Raw genomic sequence first — 19,603 nt, forward strand, 5'->3', positions numbered from 1 at the left:
AAGTACAATGAAGTCATGAATCCATCGATTTAACTTAGACCCCGAGGGTGCAAAAAGAAAGGTTCATGTGGAAGTGACAGGGAAGATCTGCTAGGAGATTGCTACGACTGAGAGACTCGTATTTGCTGTGTGTGCACTGTGCGTGGTTGTTTGGGTTCATTGAGAATTGGAATTTGAATTCGAATTGGGAATGGGGATACGGTTGAGTTTGAGTTCGAGGTCAATTTTATACGAGATTCTCTGGGTTAGAAGAGCCTCGTATATTAACATTGATGTGTCTGCGGGGAAGAAGAAAAGATGTCTGAATTGATTTCTCTTACAAGGTTTTTATATTCCAATTATTGGTATTGATATCTACTTGAAATGTGCTTTGATATGGTCACGAGCTCTAACTCAATGGAAAGGTAAATTTTCGATTTTTTGTTGTGAATCTTATGGGTTTAGTTGGAGGTGTTTTTGGTTGATAGATCATTGATGAAATGGTAGGGTTTACTTCCGGCTTCCAATTGCGTCTCTGCGAAGGGTGTGAGGAGGTTACTACCTAGATTGGTTTGGGGTTTTGGTGAGATGAAAGCTTGGATTGGGTTGATGGGACGGGATGGAATGGGAATCTGAGATGGGTTTTTGAGGTTCGTGCATTTGGGTTTGTGTATCTGAAGATTCGAGCTTGGAGGAAGGTAGGTTTGCAGTTGATGGGTGTGATATTCTGGATGAGGTAGGTGGCGAATTTATGAGGGATAGGTAGCTCTTGAGATTTGAGTTGGGAGCGTTGGAGCTCGCGTGTAGGTGACGTTTTGTATTGCAAAAGGTAGCTTGTGAGAAGAGGAAAACGGGAGGTAGCAGCACGTTTCCACGTGATGATCGACACTGGAATATCACGTGTTTGTTGTACAAGTTAGATATCCCCGGTTGCGAAGTAGAGTTGAGAAGGGGCTCAATCATTGTTCATGAAATGGCTGTGAATGCTTCCAGGGACTTGGGAACGAGATTCGTTATGGATGACAATAACATTTCACACAAGAAAATTGCATGAGGAAAACATATCCCGACGTTCGGGCAGCACTGGAAGTGATTATCGTTTGTTTATGTTGCATATCATGCCTTGAGAACGCCGGAACTGAAATCAATCAGCAAACTTGATGAAGGATTTATAGAGAAGACTGAAGATTCGATGGATGACGATGCAGCTATTCACTGGGAAATCATTAGGAAGAAACAGAATTTATCAGAGTGCATAGTGCAGGACATCGGCTACTTGAAAACATTGACAAGAATAAAATAGCATGCACAGATGATACAATTCGTCGAGCTGTCTACAACGTTTTTCTTCTCTCGTCTTTCATGACATCGACGTGAGAGTGGTTTGCTTGAGTCGGAGTTCGCACAATGAATGGTACTTCTCTGAAGTTTTTGACAAGATACCTCATACCGTTGATTTTATGTTGAGAAATTGGCGTTATCTCGTCTCAAATTCCTCCGCTGATGGTTTTAATTTTCGAGGGAGGTAGAGTCCTTAAGTCTATCTCCTCTCAAATCCTATTACCAGTGTAATTCGTTGTTCGTGTTAAGTACGAATGATAACAAATTCTTCTCAAGTCGAGAAACTACAGAGGTAACTAAATCACATAAGATTGCTACATTACTGAGAAATTTATCTTCCAATGCTTCTTGGATTTCACTTCACTTGAGTAGAATTGGAAGAGCTCAGCAAGTGTCATCGGGTGAATAGCTTTCAAACTCCCTACTCCGTGCAACCATCAAGTACTATCTTCCGAATTCAAGAAACACATAAAGCTAGAGTTTCGCAATTGAATATGATGATCTAGGGATTATTGTCGATTGTCAATAGATAAAGGTTGATCTTTCTCTGTCCCCTTGATGACTCTCAACATATCCTGGAACAACACATAAGGGACATACATACCTTATGACACCGGCAATGTTGATGTCACCGTGATGAAAAAGGGCGTCATTATGTCTATAGCAGTAATACTAATGTAAATATTGAACAAGGCCATCTTGCGGTACATAAGCTAAATATCATCATGCATATGAAAGGATTGTTTTATCGCCACTTCATAACATACTATCTAATTATACGGCCATAGAAACTCGAACTCGCAAGTGTAAACTCCCATATTGAATCTACATATCTGCAAAATCTATTGTTCCCATAAAAGAACTCTTTTCTAACCCAGAACTTGCAGATAATGGTTTAAAGGTCACTCAAGTAGTAAAAGAGAACGGAGAACTTTATTCGGCTTGTTGTGTAAGCGTTCGCTTGGAAAGGGGTAATGACATAATTACTTAACATCAATACTGATCATTCACTTTCTACACATGAACATTTCGGTTATTATCTCTGTATCGGGTTCTTCAAACTTCTATTCCATGAGATCCCCGGACACTTGAACGTTCCCACTCACAACCTCTCTTTGACTGGCAAGCCTGTGTGCCCAGAATATCAACTGGGGGGGTTTTTTTTCTTCCTCTTCTTTCTCCTTTTGTTCCCTTTCCTCCTCTGCCTTCTTGGCCTCTTCCTCCTCCTTTTTTCTCTTCTCCTCCTCCTCTTTTCTCGTCTCCTCCTCCTTCCGCCATTCCGCTTCTCCACTCCTGAAACTAGTGATTATCTGTTCCATTTCGCCCGATAAATAATGCCTGTCATCAATTTCACTATCCTCGGCTGCAGCTCTTGTCATCTCGGCGGCCATTCCATTAGGTGAGTGATCAGCGCCCTCCACATCCCAGATAGTTATGAATAGACTTCTCTCGCGCGGCGTAAGGTTATTCATGACGAAACAAATACGTGCGTGTGCTATGAGGTGTGTCTAGAAGGGTGATGCGGTGTAGAAACTGATTTCTCTGAATTTTTGGAATATCGAGCCATGATTACACAGGGGTTTAAGTAAATCTGAGAGAACAAAGTGATAATAATGATCAAAAACATATGGCAGAGCAAAGAAAGTCATGGTGGGTGCTGCTTTGTTAAGTTGTTGTTTGGTGAATAAGAGAGCCTACTTGTTGAACATGTTCTTTCAAGTTTAGAATGCATAGTTCACTCATTACCACTGTTCCAAGCTTCATGTAGTTTGATTGATTGAATGGGGCAGTTTTGGTTTTTTTTCTCTTTTCTTTATTGGAGGGCTTACTTCTACTCCGATTATTCCATTATCTTCCTTCCACTTTCCCACCAGAAATTCACATCTAGGGCTGGATGAAAGAGTTTGAGTTTCAGATTGTCAAAATCAGAACATATAGATTTGTTCCCCGTTGTCTAAATGGTATCTACATAAATCCACTGAGAGCTTCCTTCATCCTAGCCACTCCCTTAGAGGACTTTGTGACTATCTTCTGTTGATCAATTTTTTTGAGTTGAAACCATTGGCATCTCTCGGGTATTAAAAGTGGCAACATGCATGACTTTCAAAGCTATTTTCTAGAGTCTGAACTTTACTGCAATGCAGTGATTATCCTTGCATTCTAATAATGAATGATAGACCTGTGGTATTGATTCTACGTTATGACTAGATATCCTTTGACATTTTCGTGTAAAATATATTGTTACATGAGCCATTGTCAAGATCAGGAAGCCTGAACAGTCAAAACTGCTACAGATTAGTGAAAAGATTTAGCGAGTGTAATCTGAAGCGATCAAAGCTAAGAAGCAAAGGAGGTGGCTGAAATAAGTTTGATTCCATTATCTATTAGATCCTCAATCACACCGGTAAAAAATATTACATCGTAGGGTCACTGAAGAATAATGTCTTAGAGCATAGGATTTTCCTAGGATTCTTTCTAGTCTACAAAGTGAGCATCATTCCATCTCTTTAAAGGTTGCCGACCCTTCCCCCTCCCCTTTTTTTATGTAATCTGATCAAACTACAAACTTCAGTCACTAAGCCTCATACATATAGATTCCGCAATATCAGTTTCCCCCCTATTTCAATGCTAAGAAATAACCACAGTACATTTGGACAAAAATGATCCAGAAAGGAAACTCAACTAAACATGAGGAAGATTCCCCATGAGATTTAGCGCAGGAGTTTGATACACTCCGATTGGTACATGGCGCAAAGAAACAAAAGATTCAATAACGATGTACATACGAGCAGCAATATATGCTGTTCCTCCAAGTCCAAAAACCAACAATCTGATGTAATGGAATGACGAAAAAGCCCCAAGAACAGATTTCTGAACTTTACCTTCAAACTTATAGCCATATTCACCCCTAAAAACTTCCCATTTATCAAGTGGGGTACTTTTCATCTTGAACCAGCGAGCAATCTGTTTGTCCATATATTTCGAAAAAGACTAGGCACCGAATAGACCGGCAGCAATAATCAGATAATAACATGATAATTTCTAGAGTAATCGTTCTATCGTACTTGGAAACAATATAGTGAGGGCGCCAAGATGGACGGATCCGTATAGCGCCGGAATAATAGCCATGGCTGCAGAGAGATATGTGGCCTCGTTTTGCGCGCTCTTGAATATTGTACCGCTCAGATTTGGAGCCTTCAATGCAAGGGGTGTCTTCATGCCTTTTGCAAATTTAAATATTGGTTTCAAAGAAGCTTCGATCTTCTCATTGAAAGAAATTTTGTTACTTTTGTGCGGCCCTCCTTTAAGCTTTGATGATTGCGAGGATTCCTTAACGTATTTTGCAGCCAAGTTGAGCCTCCTAACGTCCTTGTATGTGAAGGATACTTTAATGGACCTACTATCACATTTTGTGTCGTGGCGCATTTTACCCGAATCATGGTTTAAACCGGGACCAAAGCCGGACTTTAATGACTGGCCTGTAACCATGGTACAAACGATTGGCACATCCGTAGCCGGCTTATATTCTATACGCGTTTGGCGAGCCCTACATGATTCAGGGAGGCTCTTGATTTCCTCTTCCGATTGTACAAAATGTGTGACGATATTACCGACTTCCTGCCAATGGTCGATAGATTGATGGTCCGGGTTGAAAGCTGGAGAGACGACCTCACTGGCAGCAGCATTGCTAGAAGTAGCATTTGCTGATATTTGCTGATCAACTTGATAAATTCCCATCTCAGGTTCACCATACACGTCGTCCGCTGGCTTTGTACGATCATGGATCGTAAATCCATAATGATCTGACGGCGATATGTTGTACCATTTGTTTCTTGGGTGAAGTTCAACCGAACGAGGTCCTTTCTCGGCCCCCACTTGCAGCATAAAGGCTAGATATTTCTCATCCGCTTCATTGAACTTCATAATGGTAGGTACCCCCAACACTTAGCGGTTTCGTAGCCCAAAGTATGTATAAAGCGAGGGCGCACACAACATGGACGATGGTATGCACTTCGAGCATAGTGGTAGGATAGCCCGAATATTTCCGCTCAATTGCTTGACCAATGCTCCAGATACCTTGTAAAGAAGCCAACATTTTTCCAAGTAGGTCTGATTTACTCTTGTCTTCAATCTCTTCTTTATCGAGATGCGGCGCCAAGCCAACACTGGATAGGAAGAGGATACCGTCGGTAGTGAAGTTTACTGTTTTGAGAACATTGTGAAGATGGCTAACATCTGCAGCAAATCCGCCCATCACCGTATAATGAGCATAGACCATGTCGAAAGTAGGTTTTGCAGCAATGTTCTTCGTCTGCATGATATTAGTGCTATACTTTTCATGGATAGAAGGTTGACCAACCCTTTCTTCTTCTTGAAGAACCAACTTCTTAAGGAACTTGCGACCAAGATAATATTGTTCAAAAGCAGTGTATGCGACAATTTCTGGAGCTAACAGTGCAATCATAACCCACTTTGCCTTCCTTGCCCAACCAAAATAAGCTTTTTCGCCAGTAGGTGAAATGTTTAAGTGAATTGCTGTATATACACATGCGACTAAAGTCCCGACACAGCTGTATAGCAAGCCCCAAGTGCCTCTACCATCAGGTTCTGAAACCCAGCCAGGAGCAAAATCTGTCCGTAAGGCTGTGATATTGACATCGCTCGAGCTTGCATTAGCCATAGGATATGCGCTTATTGGAATGACATATGGAGTAAATATATATATAAGCAACGACATTTTTGAAATTTAGGACTGCAAAGTTGATAGAAAACCCTTGTTGGAGATAAAGAAACTTACCATGACGAGCGGATACGACAATGGTAATATTTCGGGGCGAAGATGTCGAGTCTGTACAACGTTCCCAAGTATCACAAGCGATTGGAGATGCACCGACATTGGCAGAGGCTTAGAATCGGCAACCTGCACATGTATTACCATCACTCGATAAAATGAGAGGCCTGAAATACTCTATTGTCATAGGCATTGTTGGCGCAGCTTCTGCTGTGTCCATAGATTACGCTGTTGGTGATGAATCCGTGGTTCTGCACAATGAATCGCCGAACAGCGTGATTTTAACAACATTTGCTTGCATGAAGAATGATGCTATGCAACTGATACTTACGAGCTGTGAATTGTTTCGTTGAGATTTATACTTACACGCTCTACAACGGAGATGGAAGTCGCCCCGGCATCCGTATTTAGCTACATGAACAATCATGCATCGGATACATATCAGACTTTATAGAGCCGAATCCATCTACCGTTTAGAGTTAAGATAGAGATCGGATCTTAAAGACACCAGACTGGAAATTTCAGACCTCTAGATTTCTCTCAAACAATTGCCTATTTTGGGATCTGAATGAGTGAACCAGTTCGGGCATTTGCCTTTTATGATCTGACCAAAGTCAATTGGAAATAGTAGGGTCTTCGTTGAACAATTAGACTTTGGTGGTCTCTCGTCGAATCTAACCGTGAGAGAGAGCTGGATAGCATACAATGGCTACTTATCTCACCTCCTCTCGGAAACCCGTCGACTAGATGGAGCTGGAAATCCCATACTATACAGTCTAGTAACTTTGGAGAGGGACAGTGATTATTCGAAAAATAACCAGATACTGATGATCTCTAATCCAATCTTGCCAAATCGAGAATAGCAACTTGGTACGAAATCAGAATTGTTTATCCCATCTAATATCAAAAATTGATTGTTTATCGTTGAGGTGCTCAATTTTGGTTTCTGGGGGAACATTGGAGAAGTAGATGATTATCTAAAGATTGAAGCTTTATGGGACTTCCATGAGCTCTCAATCAGATGAAACACATGATGAGAACTTGTAGGGTAGATCCAATACTCGTCTTATTGTCTCATCTCAAGCCATTCTGCTCACATGGATTCCCTAATTCGAGATATCCGTCAAAAGAAAGCAGAAATGCTTCGTGAATCCAGCTTCACGATGATAACTCATGGCCTAAGAAAAATGCAGCACGGGTTGAAGCTCGAATAGCTCTCAATCCTACGATCTTATTCCTTAAGCTCCTTCAAATGACATTGGAAACAAACTTTTTCCTTTCTCTCAAAGATGACCTTCAAGCTCAGGGAAATATGCATAGTCTTGCTTGGCCTTGACACTGCACTTGCAGCTGCTGAAGGATCATCGCCCTGCTAGTGAACCAAAGATGACAGATCTCTATTTGGCTGGATGTGGCTGACTGACCATGGGTGAAGTGATACATCTTATTTTCTTCAATGGAATATCGACCTAAGAATAAAGTCTTGCCAATGAGCAGACTCAAGGAATTCCAAGGTAATTAGTATCTGCCCCTTTAAATTTCTGTAACGAATATAATAAAGATGATGATTAGCATCGTCATGCACTAATATTCACTAACCCCTCGGGGCCAAGAGACCCTGTAAGGCTCAAAAAAATAGAGGCTCCACCTCGCTAAACGCCGTCCGATATCATATCATTACATACTGATAATCTGATAATCTCTCTGTCAAAGCTGGACTGTCCCTCTTTCTTTCTTCTCCTCCCAACATACATTTTCCCAAACCAAAATGTCGTTCTTTAGTCCTCGTCGTGTTGCTCTTTTGCTTTCAATTGCAATTGTATGCGTATATGCTCAAGGCCATGCCACATCTGTTGCGAGCATGAGCTTGCCTGAAATCGAGGAACAGCTTCAAGTAAGTTCTCACGATAATCTTCCTGGGCCCCATCTAACCAGTGTTACTCGATAGCAATGTCCTCTTGTGCAAGATCTCAATGCATATAAACAAGTCACATCTCCAATTACTTCGACTCTTACTTCCCGCATATTCGCAGTTCTTTTCCCTTCCACCCCCGCTGTCAATGCACTTCTCGCAACCCTTTACATCTCTGGACCCCCCAATTTTCTCCTCGCATTATGTCCACCGAATATCGATCCTTCTTCTCTTTCCGTAATGGTCGCATTTGCAGTTGGTGGTCTTTTGGGTGATACATTGTTCCATCTTCTTCCTGAAATCTTCCTTGGCGAGGACGCCCATGAAAATGTGCGCTTCGTGTTGGTTGAACCAAACCGCAATTTACTGTTGGGAGTTGCGATTATGGTTGGATTCGTTACATTTGTTGCTATGGATAAAGGATTGAGAATTGCTACTGGTGGACAAGGCCACGAACACTCGCATAGTCATGGTCATGAGAGCGAGAAGGAAACTTCTGCTATTTCGAGCAATTTGGATGGTACACCTGCCAAGAGTACTAGATCAAGAAAGAAGGATAGCGGAAAGTCAATTGTTGAGGTTGAGAAGACTGAAAAGGAGATCAACTCTAGTGTCAAGCTTGCCGGATATCTTAATCTCATGTACGTTTTTAGCAGAAGAATACTAGAACCACTGCTAATTCTATGACAGCGCTGATTTCACTCACAATATTACTGACGGTCTCGCCATGTCCTCTTCCTTCTATGCATCTCCAACAATTGGCGCAACAACAACCGTCGCAGTATTCTTCCACGAGATTCCCCACGAAGTCGGTGATTTTGCTCTCCTAATCCAATCCGGTTTCTCCAAACGTGCAGCCATGGGGGCACAATTCGTAACCGCACTTGGAGCTCTCCTCGGCACACTCATCGGCATCATGATTCAAGAATATGGTTCTAGCACAGATGAAGGCGGTATTGGCAGATTTGACGGTCTCATGGGTACAAGTTTGGAATGGGGTGACATGTTGTTGCCATTTACTGCTGGAACATTTTTGTATGTGGGAACTGTAGCTGTTATTCCGGAATTGTTGGAGACTGGAAAGGATAGGGGTCTAGAATTGACGAAGACCCTCAAGCAATTCATGGCTATGAGCGCCGGTGCTGGAATTATGCTTTAGTAAGTTTGCGATCTTTACAACTGGTTTTGGTACACCTGCTAACGATTCATAGCATTTCTTGGTCGTAGAACGACTACATAAACGAGATATTGTGATTTAAGGGGCTTGAATGGATTTGAATACATGGGATGACTTCGCACTTGAAAGATTTTGTGATATCAGATACATCAATAGAGGTGAGATGAGGGGATTTAGTCCTTGGATAAAGACATCGCGTTAAAAATTCTAGACATGTCATGGTATCTAAAGTCAATAATTTTAGATACCTTTCAAAATGGGTGTAATGGTTTGACACCCAGATTCAGCTGTTCTGTGACTGCTCATATAATGTAATGCAACGCCAATATTTTCTTCCGGTCCCTTCAAAATAGTTCATGATAATCATAATCGTAGCCAACCCATTTTAGTCAAGACTTGGTGCCAAGGCAATCAAGCTAAACCTCAATTCCGCACCATTTTTCTCTTCTCTCTTCAAAAATTTCCTTACGCCCCAGTCCAACGCCTTTTCACCCAGAACATCCTCATCCTCTCCCAATGATCCCAACTCAAGTGGACCTCTTCTCCTTCCATCCATTTCCCACAGATTGTTCTTCTCATCTTTGACGAAGCATACGTAGTGTAAATCGATGTCATCTTCGGCATTAGGTGTAGAGGATTGTCCTTGTGTTGCGGCGTTTTGATGGGCGGATTCGAGAGCTTGGGAATTGTAGAGGAGATCTGCGCGATCGATTGCAGCGAGAGGAATGGCATCTTTAATTAGTTTGTCGAGAGCAGAGTCTTGTTCTGCAAAAGAGGGAAATTGTGTCAGACATTTACGTTTGACAGATATGAGAAGAGGGAGAAGGGAGGGGGAGAGTAGAATAAAACATACCAACAAAACCCCTCGCAGCACCATTGCTCACGGCGTGTAAAAGGCCAATCAATCCACACGCATTCCTGATAGTCTGTTTATACCAAATAACTGGTTCACTCTCTCCCTTTCCTGTATAATCTTCGCGGTCTTTATCCTCTGAGTAGCGGAATGCCTCGTAGCTTTTTGAGACGGGGAAAACGAGTAAGAGGGCGAGTGCGGGACGAGGGATAAAGGAGAGGAGAGAGGGATCTTCGATGGAAAATACGTCGTGGAAAGAAAGAGTGGTGGAGAGACCGAGTTTGTGGAGCAGAGAGGACATTACTTCGGGGTTGTTTTCTAGGGGAGGAGATATTTGGTTAGCTTGGAGAGGGATGCAGAGGAGGAATGAGGGAAGCGGTACCCAAGGGAATGAAAGCCTTCTTGTTCGAGGGAACATCTGGATTATCTGTTGCTTCCGCCATTTTTACTTGGTGGTTTGGAGTAACTGGAAATTTCTAGAGATTGGTTTGTTTGATGAAGGTATTAATAAATGAAGGAAACATTGAGAGCTCGAAAGGCAGCTCCTGCCACTACGTAATGTAAAGTTAATACTGTAATTAACCTAAGGTTACCCCACGATTCGGATCATCAGATACGCCGGCTTCCGATTCTGTGCCCAATGTACTTCGTCTCTACTTATGATCTGATATGATTATAATGCACTTCGAAAGCTCGTATATTGGGGCTGAAATGTAACATGTTAATTGCTGCTTCTTGCTTATATGTTTGATTTCTTCTAAATTGATACTATCCACGACTGATCTAGATCTGCAGATCCTAGGGGCCCAGACCCTTGAGAACCCATCATCTGCTTGTTGCACTCCTCCTCATGGTAGTTCTAGAAGAGTTCCATATCTTCAGCTCTTGAATTAAAAGTTCATTCCCGCTGGAATACTTTCTACAATCTGAAAGACTAATAAAACATTCACCAAACTGTAACAAGAGACTGTGCAACTTTACCATGAACCGAACCATCCGAAATTACAAGTCCAATTAAAGTTTTCTTGAAACGGGTTTGTCTCTTGGTCTCCGGATTTTCAATTTATAGACCGGCATAAACCCATTATTTTCACCGCAATTTTCATGGTTGGCGCTTGGAAAGCAGTTCTTATGGCTCTTCTTGTGTCAATTTGCGCTTCATGTTATGCGATCCGAAATAATGAAGGATCTCGTCTACCAGGCCATAATCTACTTGAGGAAACTTTAATAGTAAGGTAAATTCAACTTCTTTGGCGTAGCTTTATGGAACGAACCATAATAGATGAGATAAGGAATCGCGTGGAGTCGTAAAGTAGACCGACTATATATATATATCCCTATATGAACTGCGCTATTCGGACCACGTACCCTTTCATCCAAAGTATCGCTGTGTGACTTTTTGTCAATTCCATTCTTTTTAACACGTTATCAAATATCAATACATTCTTTTCTCATCACATTCCTTTACAAATTTCTCCATCAACCATGTCGCTTCACTCATTTCTCGGATTGTCATTGTTGACTCTCGCTTCTGTAGCCCAGGCGCAAGATTGTCCTCTTCAATTTGAAGGACGTGTACCAGTAGGCACCACGCCAACTGCATTTGATAACTCCAATACAAGTCTCTACAATCCCAGTTACAACTTTGGTGCCAGTAGGTTTGATTCCTTCCTGTAAAGCTCTTCTTCTAACATTTCTAGATCTCACATGGAGCCAAATTATCAAATTCCCAACTGATATTCCTACTTCTTTGGTAAGCCATCTTGGGTGCTATACTGTATCCACGCCTGACAATCTCTCAGTATGATGGAAACTCAACTACACCCTTCGAGGTCACCCTCTCTGATGCCTCCATCTTTGCTCCCTCATCAACCAATGTACAAGTTGGATTTCGTCGTGCCGAATTGTTGCCATTATCCAATAACGGTAGTGATGCTTCCACCACAGGCATTAAAACTCTTCATTTCTCCATCATGAAGGATGCCTCTCGTCCATTGAATCTCAGTCACGAGTATCAAATTGCTTTCCTCGAAAGTGCAGATTTCAGCACCAATCAATTTGTGTTGAAGACAGGTACCATTTTGGGCACAAACAACACAGATTCCAATGTTTTGAGAGTCGTCGGAAACGTGAATGAGGGAGCAACCGAACTTTTCACCACTGCTTTTACCGATGGATGGCACAATTTTGGTTTGAAATTGGACTTTACCGCAAAGTTTGTTTTCCTCTCTTGTTTCCAGTAAATATCCCCAGCTAACCTTGAATCAGCACAACCCAAGTATTCTACTCTACCTCCTCCAAGGCTCTTAAGTCAGTGACTAAAGCTTTAACCAATGATATTTCTGGACAAGGACAATATCACTTCGGTTTATTGAAAAAGCCAACAGATTTCGCCGCTGGTGCAGATGTGTCTAAGAATGGATTCCAGGAAAGTGGTATCAATGAGGGATTGATCTTTGGTGGTATTTTCATGGAAGATAGCGAGAATTGCGATGCAGATGTGTGTGTTGAGACTGAGTAGGATGGGTAAGGAGGATTTTGTTTCTCGACCACAATCATTCGCTCTGGTAGTGTAACGCTGAATCTTGAAATATTATCCAACCTTTAATACCTTGGTATTGATCTGATTGTATATACTGGCTTTTTTGGAAATGCTACGTTCTACGCTGTAAATTTGCAAATATAGACGAATAGACACAACTCGAGATCTGACGTTGATCAAACCACTTCTCCGGCGAGCTCAAAGATCCTCGAAAACCGCTTTTCTTATATGTTTATCTAGTATTTTTCACTCTCGCATTGTATTGTTTGATTCCTACCTAGACATTTCATTTAATCAATTATGTGATTCTTACAAAATACCAAATCTTTCTCCAATGATTATTCATCATTCACTAAAAAATAAATCCAAAAAACCAAAAAAATACCTATTTCAGTACTCAATCTAATCGGAACAAAGGAAACATAACCCCAGCCAGTAAACTCCCCCTTCCTTCCCCTCTCCCCCACAAAACTCAATCTAACCTAAAGCTATATATACTCAAACAATGCCTTCCACAACAATAGTCACACGATTAAGGACCGCTGGCGCAACGGTAGCGCGTTCGACTCCAGATCGAAAGGTTATCCGTTCAAATCGGGTGTGGTTCAATACCTATCTCTTAATTATGGGACTATTGTCTTCTTTTTGTTTCCGAGGGTGTTCTTGAGGTGGCGGGGGAGGTTTTGTAATGAGGGTGAGGGGAGGAGGTGAGTTGGAGAGTGATAATGTTTTGGGTTTTGGATGCGGTGAGAGTTTTTGGATGTGCTAGGTGGTGTATCTATTGGGAATTGGAAATGGTGGATTGGATTGAATGAAGGGGTTGTTTGGTTACGATACTGGAGTGGAGTGGGTGTAGTGAGCTCTAACATCAGCGAAATAACAAGCGGCAATTAACCACCAGTGAACTTTAATAATTCTAATTTCTTTTCGATATAATATACTCAATTTCTTAATTAGCTTACAAAACATAACCTTTTTATATTTTATTATAAACATCTAATTATTATATTTGAATATTTGAATTTATAATAATTTTATTAATTAAGCTTCGATTTAAATAAGAATAATATTATATAATAAAGAATAGTGGAATAATTAGTATTATCATTTATTTTATTTTTATTTCATTTTAAATTATATTAATTAAAATAGAAATTTGAGGATAAAAATTTGAAAATCAAAAGGTTTATTTGAAAACTAATTATAAAGATTATTAATATAGTAAATTATTTTAAATTACTTATTAATTTATTAATATAATTTTGAATTGCTTTAAATTTTAAAGAATAATTAAGTTAATTGATATTTTTTCATTTTGAAGCTATATTAATAAAGTTAGAATTTCATTTTTAATTATTTTCAATAAAAAGATTGTAAGACTATAAATTCATGTTTTAAAAGCTAGTTAAGAAATTAAGTATATTAAAGAATGAAAATAATTAATATTAATACGAAGAAAAGTTGAATTATTATTTGGTCTTTTCAGAATTCGATATTTATTTTGAATTGAATTAGCATTTAATAAATAGGTGATTTTGAAATAGATAGACTCAACGAGGTTAATTTCCGCCTGTGTTTTTCGCTTGTATAGAGGTGGAGTGGGATGGTTTAGGTATGATTTGAGATTGAGAATTGAGATTGGAATTGGGATTGGGATTTTTGGAGTATAGAATGACTTATTGGGGTTGGAGTCGGAGATTGGAATTCGAGTAAAGTAATTTTTAGCGAGAGTTTTATTAACAGAGACATAGAGAACTGTGAATTGATTTCCTCGAATCGATCGATATATTCTCGTGGTAGACTGGTAGTATAGTGATTTGTATAGGAAAGAGGGAGAGGAGAAGAGATGATGAATATGTAATGTGTAATAACGTGGTTCATCAGCATGTGAGTCATATCACTATATAGACTACTTTGAAAATGTATCAAAATCAAGGTTTTCTTAATATTTTCATTTTAATAATTAATCATTATTTTTAAAAGAAAAAATTGTAAAAAGTTATAATAAAAATAGAACATTTATAAGATTTAGGTTTTTTTCTAAATAATTTATTTTAGCTTGAAATTGTTATACTTTATGGTACAAAAACTCTTTTTCTTTAATAACTGTAATAATAATTGAAATTTAAAAAAAAAATTAATTTTTGAAATAATTAAAAAATTAGGTTTTATATAAGAAGTTTTTAGAAAATTCTATTGACTAATAAAGAAAGTATATGATTACATACAGACGAATTTTATATAGAAAATAAAGTAGTTCATATAATAATATAATCTATATGCTAATAAACCATGTTATATAATATATGATATTTATATATATAAATATTATACGAAATTTTGATCCGGGGAAAGAGTTAAAGTGTAGAAGGTTTGAATTATTTAAATTATTTTTTACTGGTTGGTTTCTGATATAGCTCGTGATACTCATTCCTTTTAAATTGAATCTTTATTAGATTACTTAATAGTCGCTTGGTTTCCCATGTATTCGTATAAATACTCGGGTAGTTCTCATTCTTGAGTATAAGATCTTTATTGGTTTGAAAAGGATACAGATAATAGAGCATCTACGATGGTAGATACTAAATTTTGATATTGTATTCTAACTAAAAAGCTAGCTATATACAGGGAATAATAATCCTTATATGAAGTCTGTTAGAAAAAGCTAATTTCTCTCGTGTTCGCTTAGTACTATTATATAGTAATATTGAATTAAAGTTATTCACTAAGTTTATACAATCTTTATTAAAACGTTCTATGAGGGTTTCCTTTCAGAAAATAGAGGCGGGGATAGATACTTCTGTATCGGGTTAGTGGTACTCAAAAGATGGGAAGTAGGAGACTTGGCGCTCGTAATAGTGGTTATTTTGATAGATAACAGCAGCGAGGATAGAAATACTTAAGGATACTGGATATAGTGATCTTACAGTAATTTTGGGAGCAGATAAGATCTCTAGTAATGGCGATATCTGGTGATACGAGACTTTTGTCCAATCCCTACTTTTCCACCACTCTTCACGTCCGGAAACACTTCTCCCGAATATCTCATTCTCGAAGCAAAATATGGAGGAAACCTAGTGATAATTGGAGCTTCCAGCTCTCGTAATTTCACTGTCATCTTACTACTAGAAAGAATCTATAAGCTCACTCAAGGAGTGATAAGTTCTCGAGACATGTCATCGAAGTCCACCGATGTGATGAAATATTGCGCTCGTGTTTCGTTGATATCTTAAGAGATTTGTCTTCTGCAAAACTCCATTTGTAAGGACATTCGTCTAGTGAGCCTCATGAAAGATTTGGAAATGATGGAGATGTATGAGATGAAAAGATGAGCAAGGGAGGGTTCGGTGTTGTTTGAATAGACCTCAAGTTTCCATTCCTAGTATTAGCTGTATAGTTCGAGAAATGAACTGGACTAAGAGCTATAATATTCAATCAAGTATGATTCTAATATCCAATCTAGTTCGAAAGATAAAGACGATCAATCCACAGGAAAGAGAGTTCGAGTTCTCTCTCATCTTAATGTCATTCTCCAACCCCTCCTCTCAATACCCTCGTTCTAATCACTTCTTTGATCAATGTACACCAAGTCTATTGCTTAATAAAGAGAAACCCTGAAATCGACTCAACTCAATCCTCCAACATTCAGAAATGGGGGTTCAAAGTATCATTATATAAATTAGCTGATTCATTACACATTATCCAAAATCCCTCAAAGAATGGCGGTACTTTGGTCCAAAGAATACTACAATGCATATCTGAAATGAATAGAGAACTCTCCACTATCATCTGGTAGGCCAGCCCGTTTTCCAGCTTATTCGTAGAGTTCTCTTTATACTGCCATCACTACTTCAACCAAATTATTATCGCTGTGAAAGCTCACCATCTCATCATCTACTTGCCCTTCAATCACATATCACAGTAGCTCCTCACAGTAACTCCTCACAGCACCCCCCTACTCAGCTCAACATGCCACGTAAAAACCCATTTAGAATGTGGACGCAAGCCGAAAAAACCCGTCTCCAGCAATTACTTCAAGAAAGATACGATGAAGGGAGATATTGGAGAGACAGTAGAACCAGTAGAAAGTTTCTCACCAAGAAAATGAACGAGGAATTTCCGGCGAGAGATCAACCTGGTGGTCGGATGTTTTTTGAAAGACATGTGGAGGAATATTTGAGGGAGTGGGTTGAGAATCATAGGGATCCGAGGCTGGTTGAGATGCCAGAGAGGGAATCGGAGGAGGAGGAGGAGGAGGAAGGGGAGGATGAGGGGGATGATGATGATGATGATGATGATGGAAGCAGAGATGCAATGACGAATGAAGTGCCAGAGCGACAAGGAAAAGACAGACAGGATGTCCAAGACGCACAAGACACAGGATATCAAGCCGAAGAGGGAGAAGACAGTGATGCAGATGCGGACGAGGAAAGAGGGAGAGGGCGTGAAAGAAGAGCAGGAGGGAAGAGCGGTGCAGCGGAAGCCCGAAAGGCGAACAAGAAATTGCCGAAGCGAGAGAGAGCAATAGTTGATGATATGAAAACTGTTCAGGCGTCAGCTATTGAGAGGATGGGAGATTGAGATTGAGATAGTGTTATTGGTAGCATGTGGATAGATGTAAAATGATGCAAAATGATTCCATCGATGGGAAATTAGTACTAGCACTCGCACACGTAATTCTGAGGTTGGGTGGACGGTTGCAAAAATCTCAAGCCTCACGACATCTTTCGGTAGGTATCGAATAAAACAGATTCACTGCTTTGTCGCTACCGAATTATGAGCGGTCAAAGTTGCGCCGCACTTTGACTTTTCTTGGAAAGAGGATGCGTGCTACAATGTTATGTCACATTGTGTATGCGTATTGCAACAAGTATTCCTCAAAGCTCGCTTGAACCCAACACCTTTCTCAGTTCAAGCTACCCAGCACCTCTACCCCCTCCAGCATCTTTTCCCGCAGCTCTGTAGCTACAACTCTCCAAGATCCCCCCAAGTTCCCTCAAGATACCAACTCTCAAAAGTGTCCATTCCAAATCAGAAATCCTTAATTCCCATTCCCATTGATCTGTAAGAGAACCGAACCATTTATCCCTACCTCTCCTCTTAGTTTCGCGAAAGACTCTTTATTGTATGTTTACGGAGGCTTACATTGTAATAACTGCTGTAATAAGAATATGGAATTAAGAGAAGATATATCTCCTGATGACGAATACTGAACTAGTATATGTAAGGATAGTGAATCCATTCAATACTATTACTAAAATGAGGGAAATGTCTAGATATGAGGACCACTATAACTATAATCATTATGATTATTTCCCAATACATAATTCTACTCCCTCGACTTCTATTGCCGTGCCTCTAAGCACCACCCTTCAAGCCCAATGCGAGAGATGATGATGATGTGCATTCGATCCGACGGTACGGCAAACCAACCACCGAATACCAAGCCATTTGCAGTCACTCGACACTTGTTTGAGATATGGTACTGAGTATTCTTATGATTCTGTTCTAAATACGAAGAGTAAGAAGCTGCTGAAATATGAGGAAGAGATTCGCTAGTCGTGTTTATAAATGATATATTTCTCCTTCCCCAGGATATTCTTAACAAAACAGTATTCGCTTACTTGACTTTGCATTATTATGAAAAAATTGTAGGTATCACCTCGATGGTGATTATAACGTCTTCATAATCAATTTCATGCATTGATTGATATTGTGTGTATTGTCTTGTGCCTAAAACTACTATGTTAGTACAAAATACTGTAGATAATAGTGAAAAGCATTTCGGAACACAATCCACACCCACTCGATTCTCCGACGATCTGGCTAACTCTCAAAATCACATGAAACAATCCATGCTCAAGCAATCTAACAAACAATCATTAAAAGCATTCTGATTGATTTAGATGTTGATTGTATAATCAAAAGTGAGGATGGTACCAGCTCTTTCCGTAGCGCCTATATAAGGCCCAACAACTTCCTGTACATAGCTAGCTCTTCAGAGAGAATCCAATATAGACATTTAGGGCCTACAAATTCGTGGGTGCTACGTCTTCCGTATCCTTCTCAAACCAACACCTATCAAAGTACGTATTCGTATTACATTTGATCATTAACATCTTTAACTAATAATCACTGTAGAATTCCGCACTGTAGACGCCCTTATCCGTGTAAATGGCGACTCCTTTCTTGTGGCAGTGAATTCCAGCGAAGGTGTTTCGCGTATGAAGGCCAACCGGGACGAGGATTGGCGAGGGCTAACTAGAGATGTCTTTTATGAGCTTTTCGATTTCGACGATGGCATCTTGAGTTATTCAGAGACCACTAGTGGGTGTACAGACTGACGGGACACTCCAAAAATGGACTTGTAGATATCTCTTGATATATCCAATTTTATATTTTAAGAATTATTAAGATTGTTCATTCGAGATGAAACAATTAAAGCATAAATTTTAATATCAAACATTTGAAGAATGAATTTGTCAAATTTTTTGAAAGTTAGGATGTGTCCCGTCAATCTATACACCCACTAGTGGACCGAGCTACTTGCTTACATAGCAGCTGCTTATCAACAACCAGTGATGAAATTACCGACAGCGCATCAGTTGAACGATTTGAGAAGAATGGGAATCGGTAGAAGACAACGTGGAAGCGTCGTTCACTTGCTTATCATGTGGCAGAATGGATGGGAGTGGATGCACAGAAATGGAAAACCATCAGAGATTCGATTGGTTGGGGCGAGGAGATCCAGAGGGAGTGTAGAAGCTAGTCTCCAGATCATATGCCACCATAATTTCCATGCCAATCTATCATCCTATATTCTTGCTGCGCTACCCCTTTCTTCTGTTCTCATAAATTCAACTCCACTAGACCACACGCACTATCGTACAAAGCACAATGGATCATATTTCCTCACTAAACATTGGAAGTATATTAACTATAGTATCATCTTTCAGACTATTCGAGATATAGCTTGTGTATCCCCGGTAACCTATTTAAACATTTGC

At 39.8% G+C, this 19,603-nt stretch overlaps 5 protein-coding genes across 5 annotated transcripts; 3 read left to right on the plus strand and 2 right to left on the minus strand.

Annotated features, from left to right (window-relative positions):
- Positions 1 to 4,362: 4,362 nt before the first annotated feature.
- On the minus strand, positions 4,363 to 6,058 carry EAF01_006238 (uncharacterized protein; the record flags this gene model as incomplete). Its single annotated transcript, XM_038914492.1, has 3 exons — positions 4,363 to 5,238; positions 5,312 to 5,632; positions 5,681 to 6,058. The coding sequence occupies 3 exons, from the start codon at positions 6,056 to 6,058 to the stop codon at positions 4,363 to 4,365; spliced, it is 1,575 nt and encodes a 524-aa protein (XP_038769447.1).
- A 1,822-nt stretch (positions 6,059 to 7,880) lies between these two features.
- On the plus strand, positions 7,881 to 9,251 carry EAF01_006239 (uncharacterized protein; the record flags this gene model as incomplete). The annotated part of the gene is made up of 4 exons (XM_038914493.1): positions 7,881 to 8,006; positions 8,061 to 8,665; positions 8,715 to 9,182; positions 9,236 to 9,251. 4 exons carry the CDS (start codon positions 7,881 to 7,883, stop codon positions 9,249 to 9,251), a joined length of 1,215 nt encoding a protein of 404 aa, XP_038769448.1.
- Positions 9,252 to 9,586: 335 nt separating this feature from the next.
- EAF01_006240 (uncharacterized protein) lies at positions 9,587 to 10,497 on the minus strand (the record flags this gene model as incomplete). Its single annotated transcript, XM_038914494.1, has 3 exons — positions 9,587 to 9,966; positions 10,055 to 10,372; positions 10,437 to 10,497. 3 exons carry the CDS (start codon positions 10,495 to 10,497, stop codon positions 9,587 to 9,589), a joined length of 759 nt encoding a protein of 252 aa, XP_038769449.1.
- A 699-nt stretch (positions 10,498 to 11,196) lies between these two features.
- Positions 11,197 to 12,780, plus strand: EAF01_006241 (uncharacterized protein). The gene is made up of 4 exons (XM_038914495.1): positions 11,197 to 11,708; positions 11,755 to 11,807; positions 11,857 to 12,269; positions 12,323 to 12,780. The coding sequence occupies exons 1-4, from the start codon at positions 11,540 to 11,542 to the stop codon at positions 12,573 to 12,575; spliced, it is 888 nt and encodes a 295-aa protein (XP_038769450.1). The 5' UTR covers positions 11,197 to 11,539; the 3' UTR covers positions 12,576 to 12,780.
- Positions 12,781 to 16,565: 3,785 nt separating this feature from the next.
- On the plus strand, positions 16,566 to 17,177 carry EAF01_006242 (uncharacterized protein; the record flags this gene model as incomplete). The annotated part of the gene is made up of 1 exon (XM_038914496.1): positions 16,566 to 17,177. The coding sequence occupies one exon, from the start codon at positions 16,566 to 16,568 to the stop codon at positions 17,175 to 17,177; it is 612 nt and encodes a 203-aa protein (XP_038769451.1).
- Between the last annotated feature and the right edge of the window lie 2,426 nt (positions 17,178 to 19,603).

This window comes from Botrytis porri (genome assembly GCF_014898465.1).
Source record: "Botrytis porri strain MUCL 3234 chromosome Unknown BPOR_008, whole genome shotgun sequence".
Classification (NCBI taxonomy): Eukaryota; Fungi; Ascomycota; class Leotiomycetes; order Helotiales; family Sclerotiniaceae; genus Botrytis; species Botrytis porri.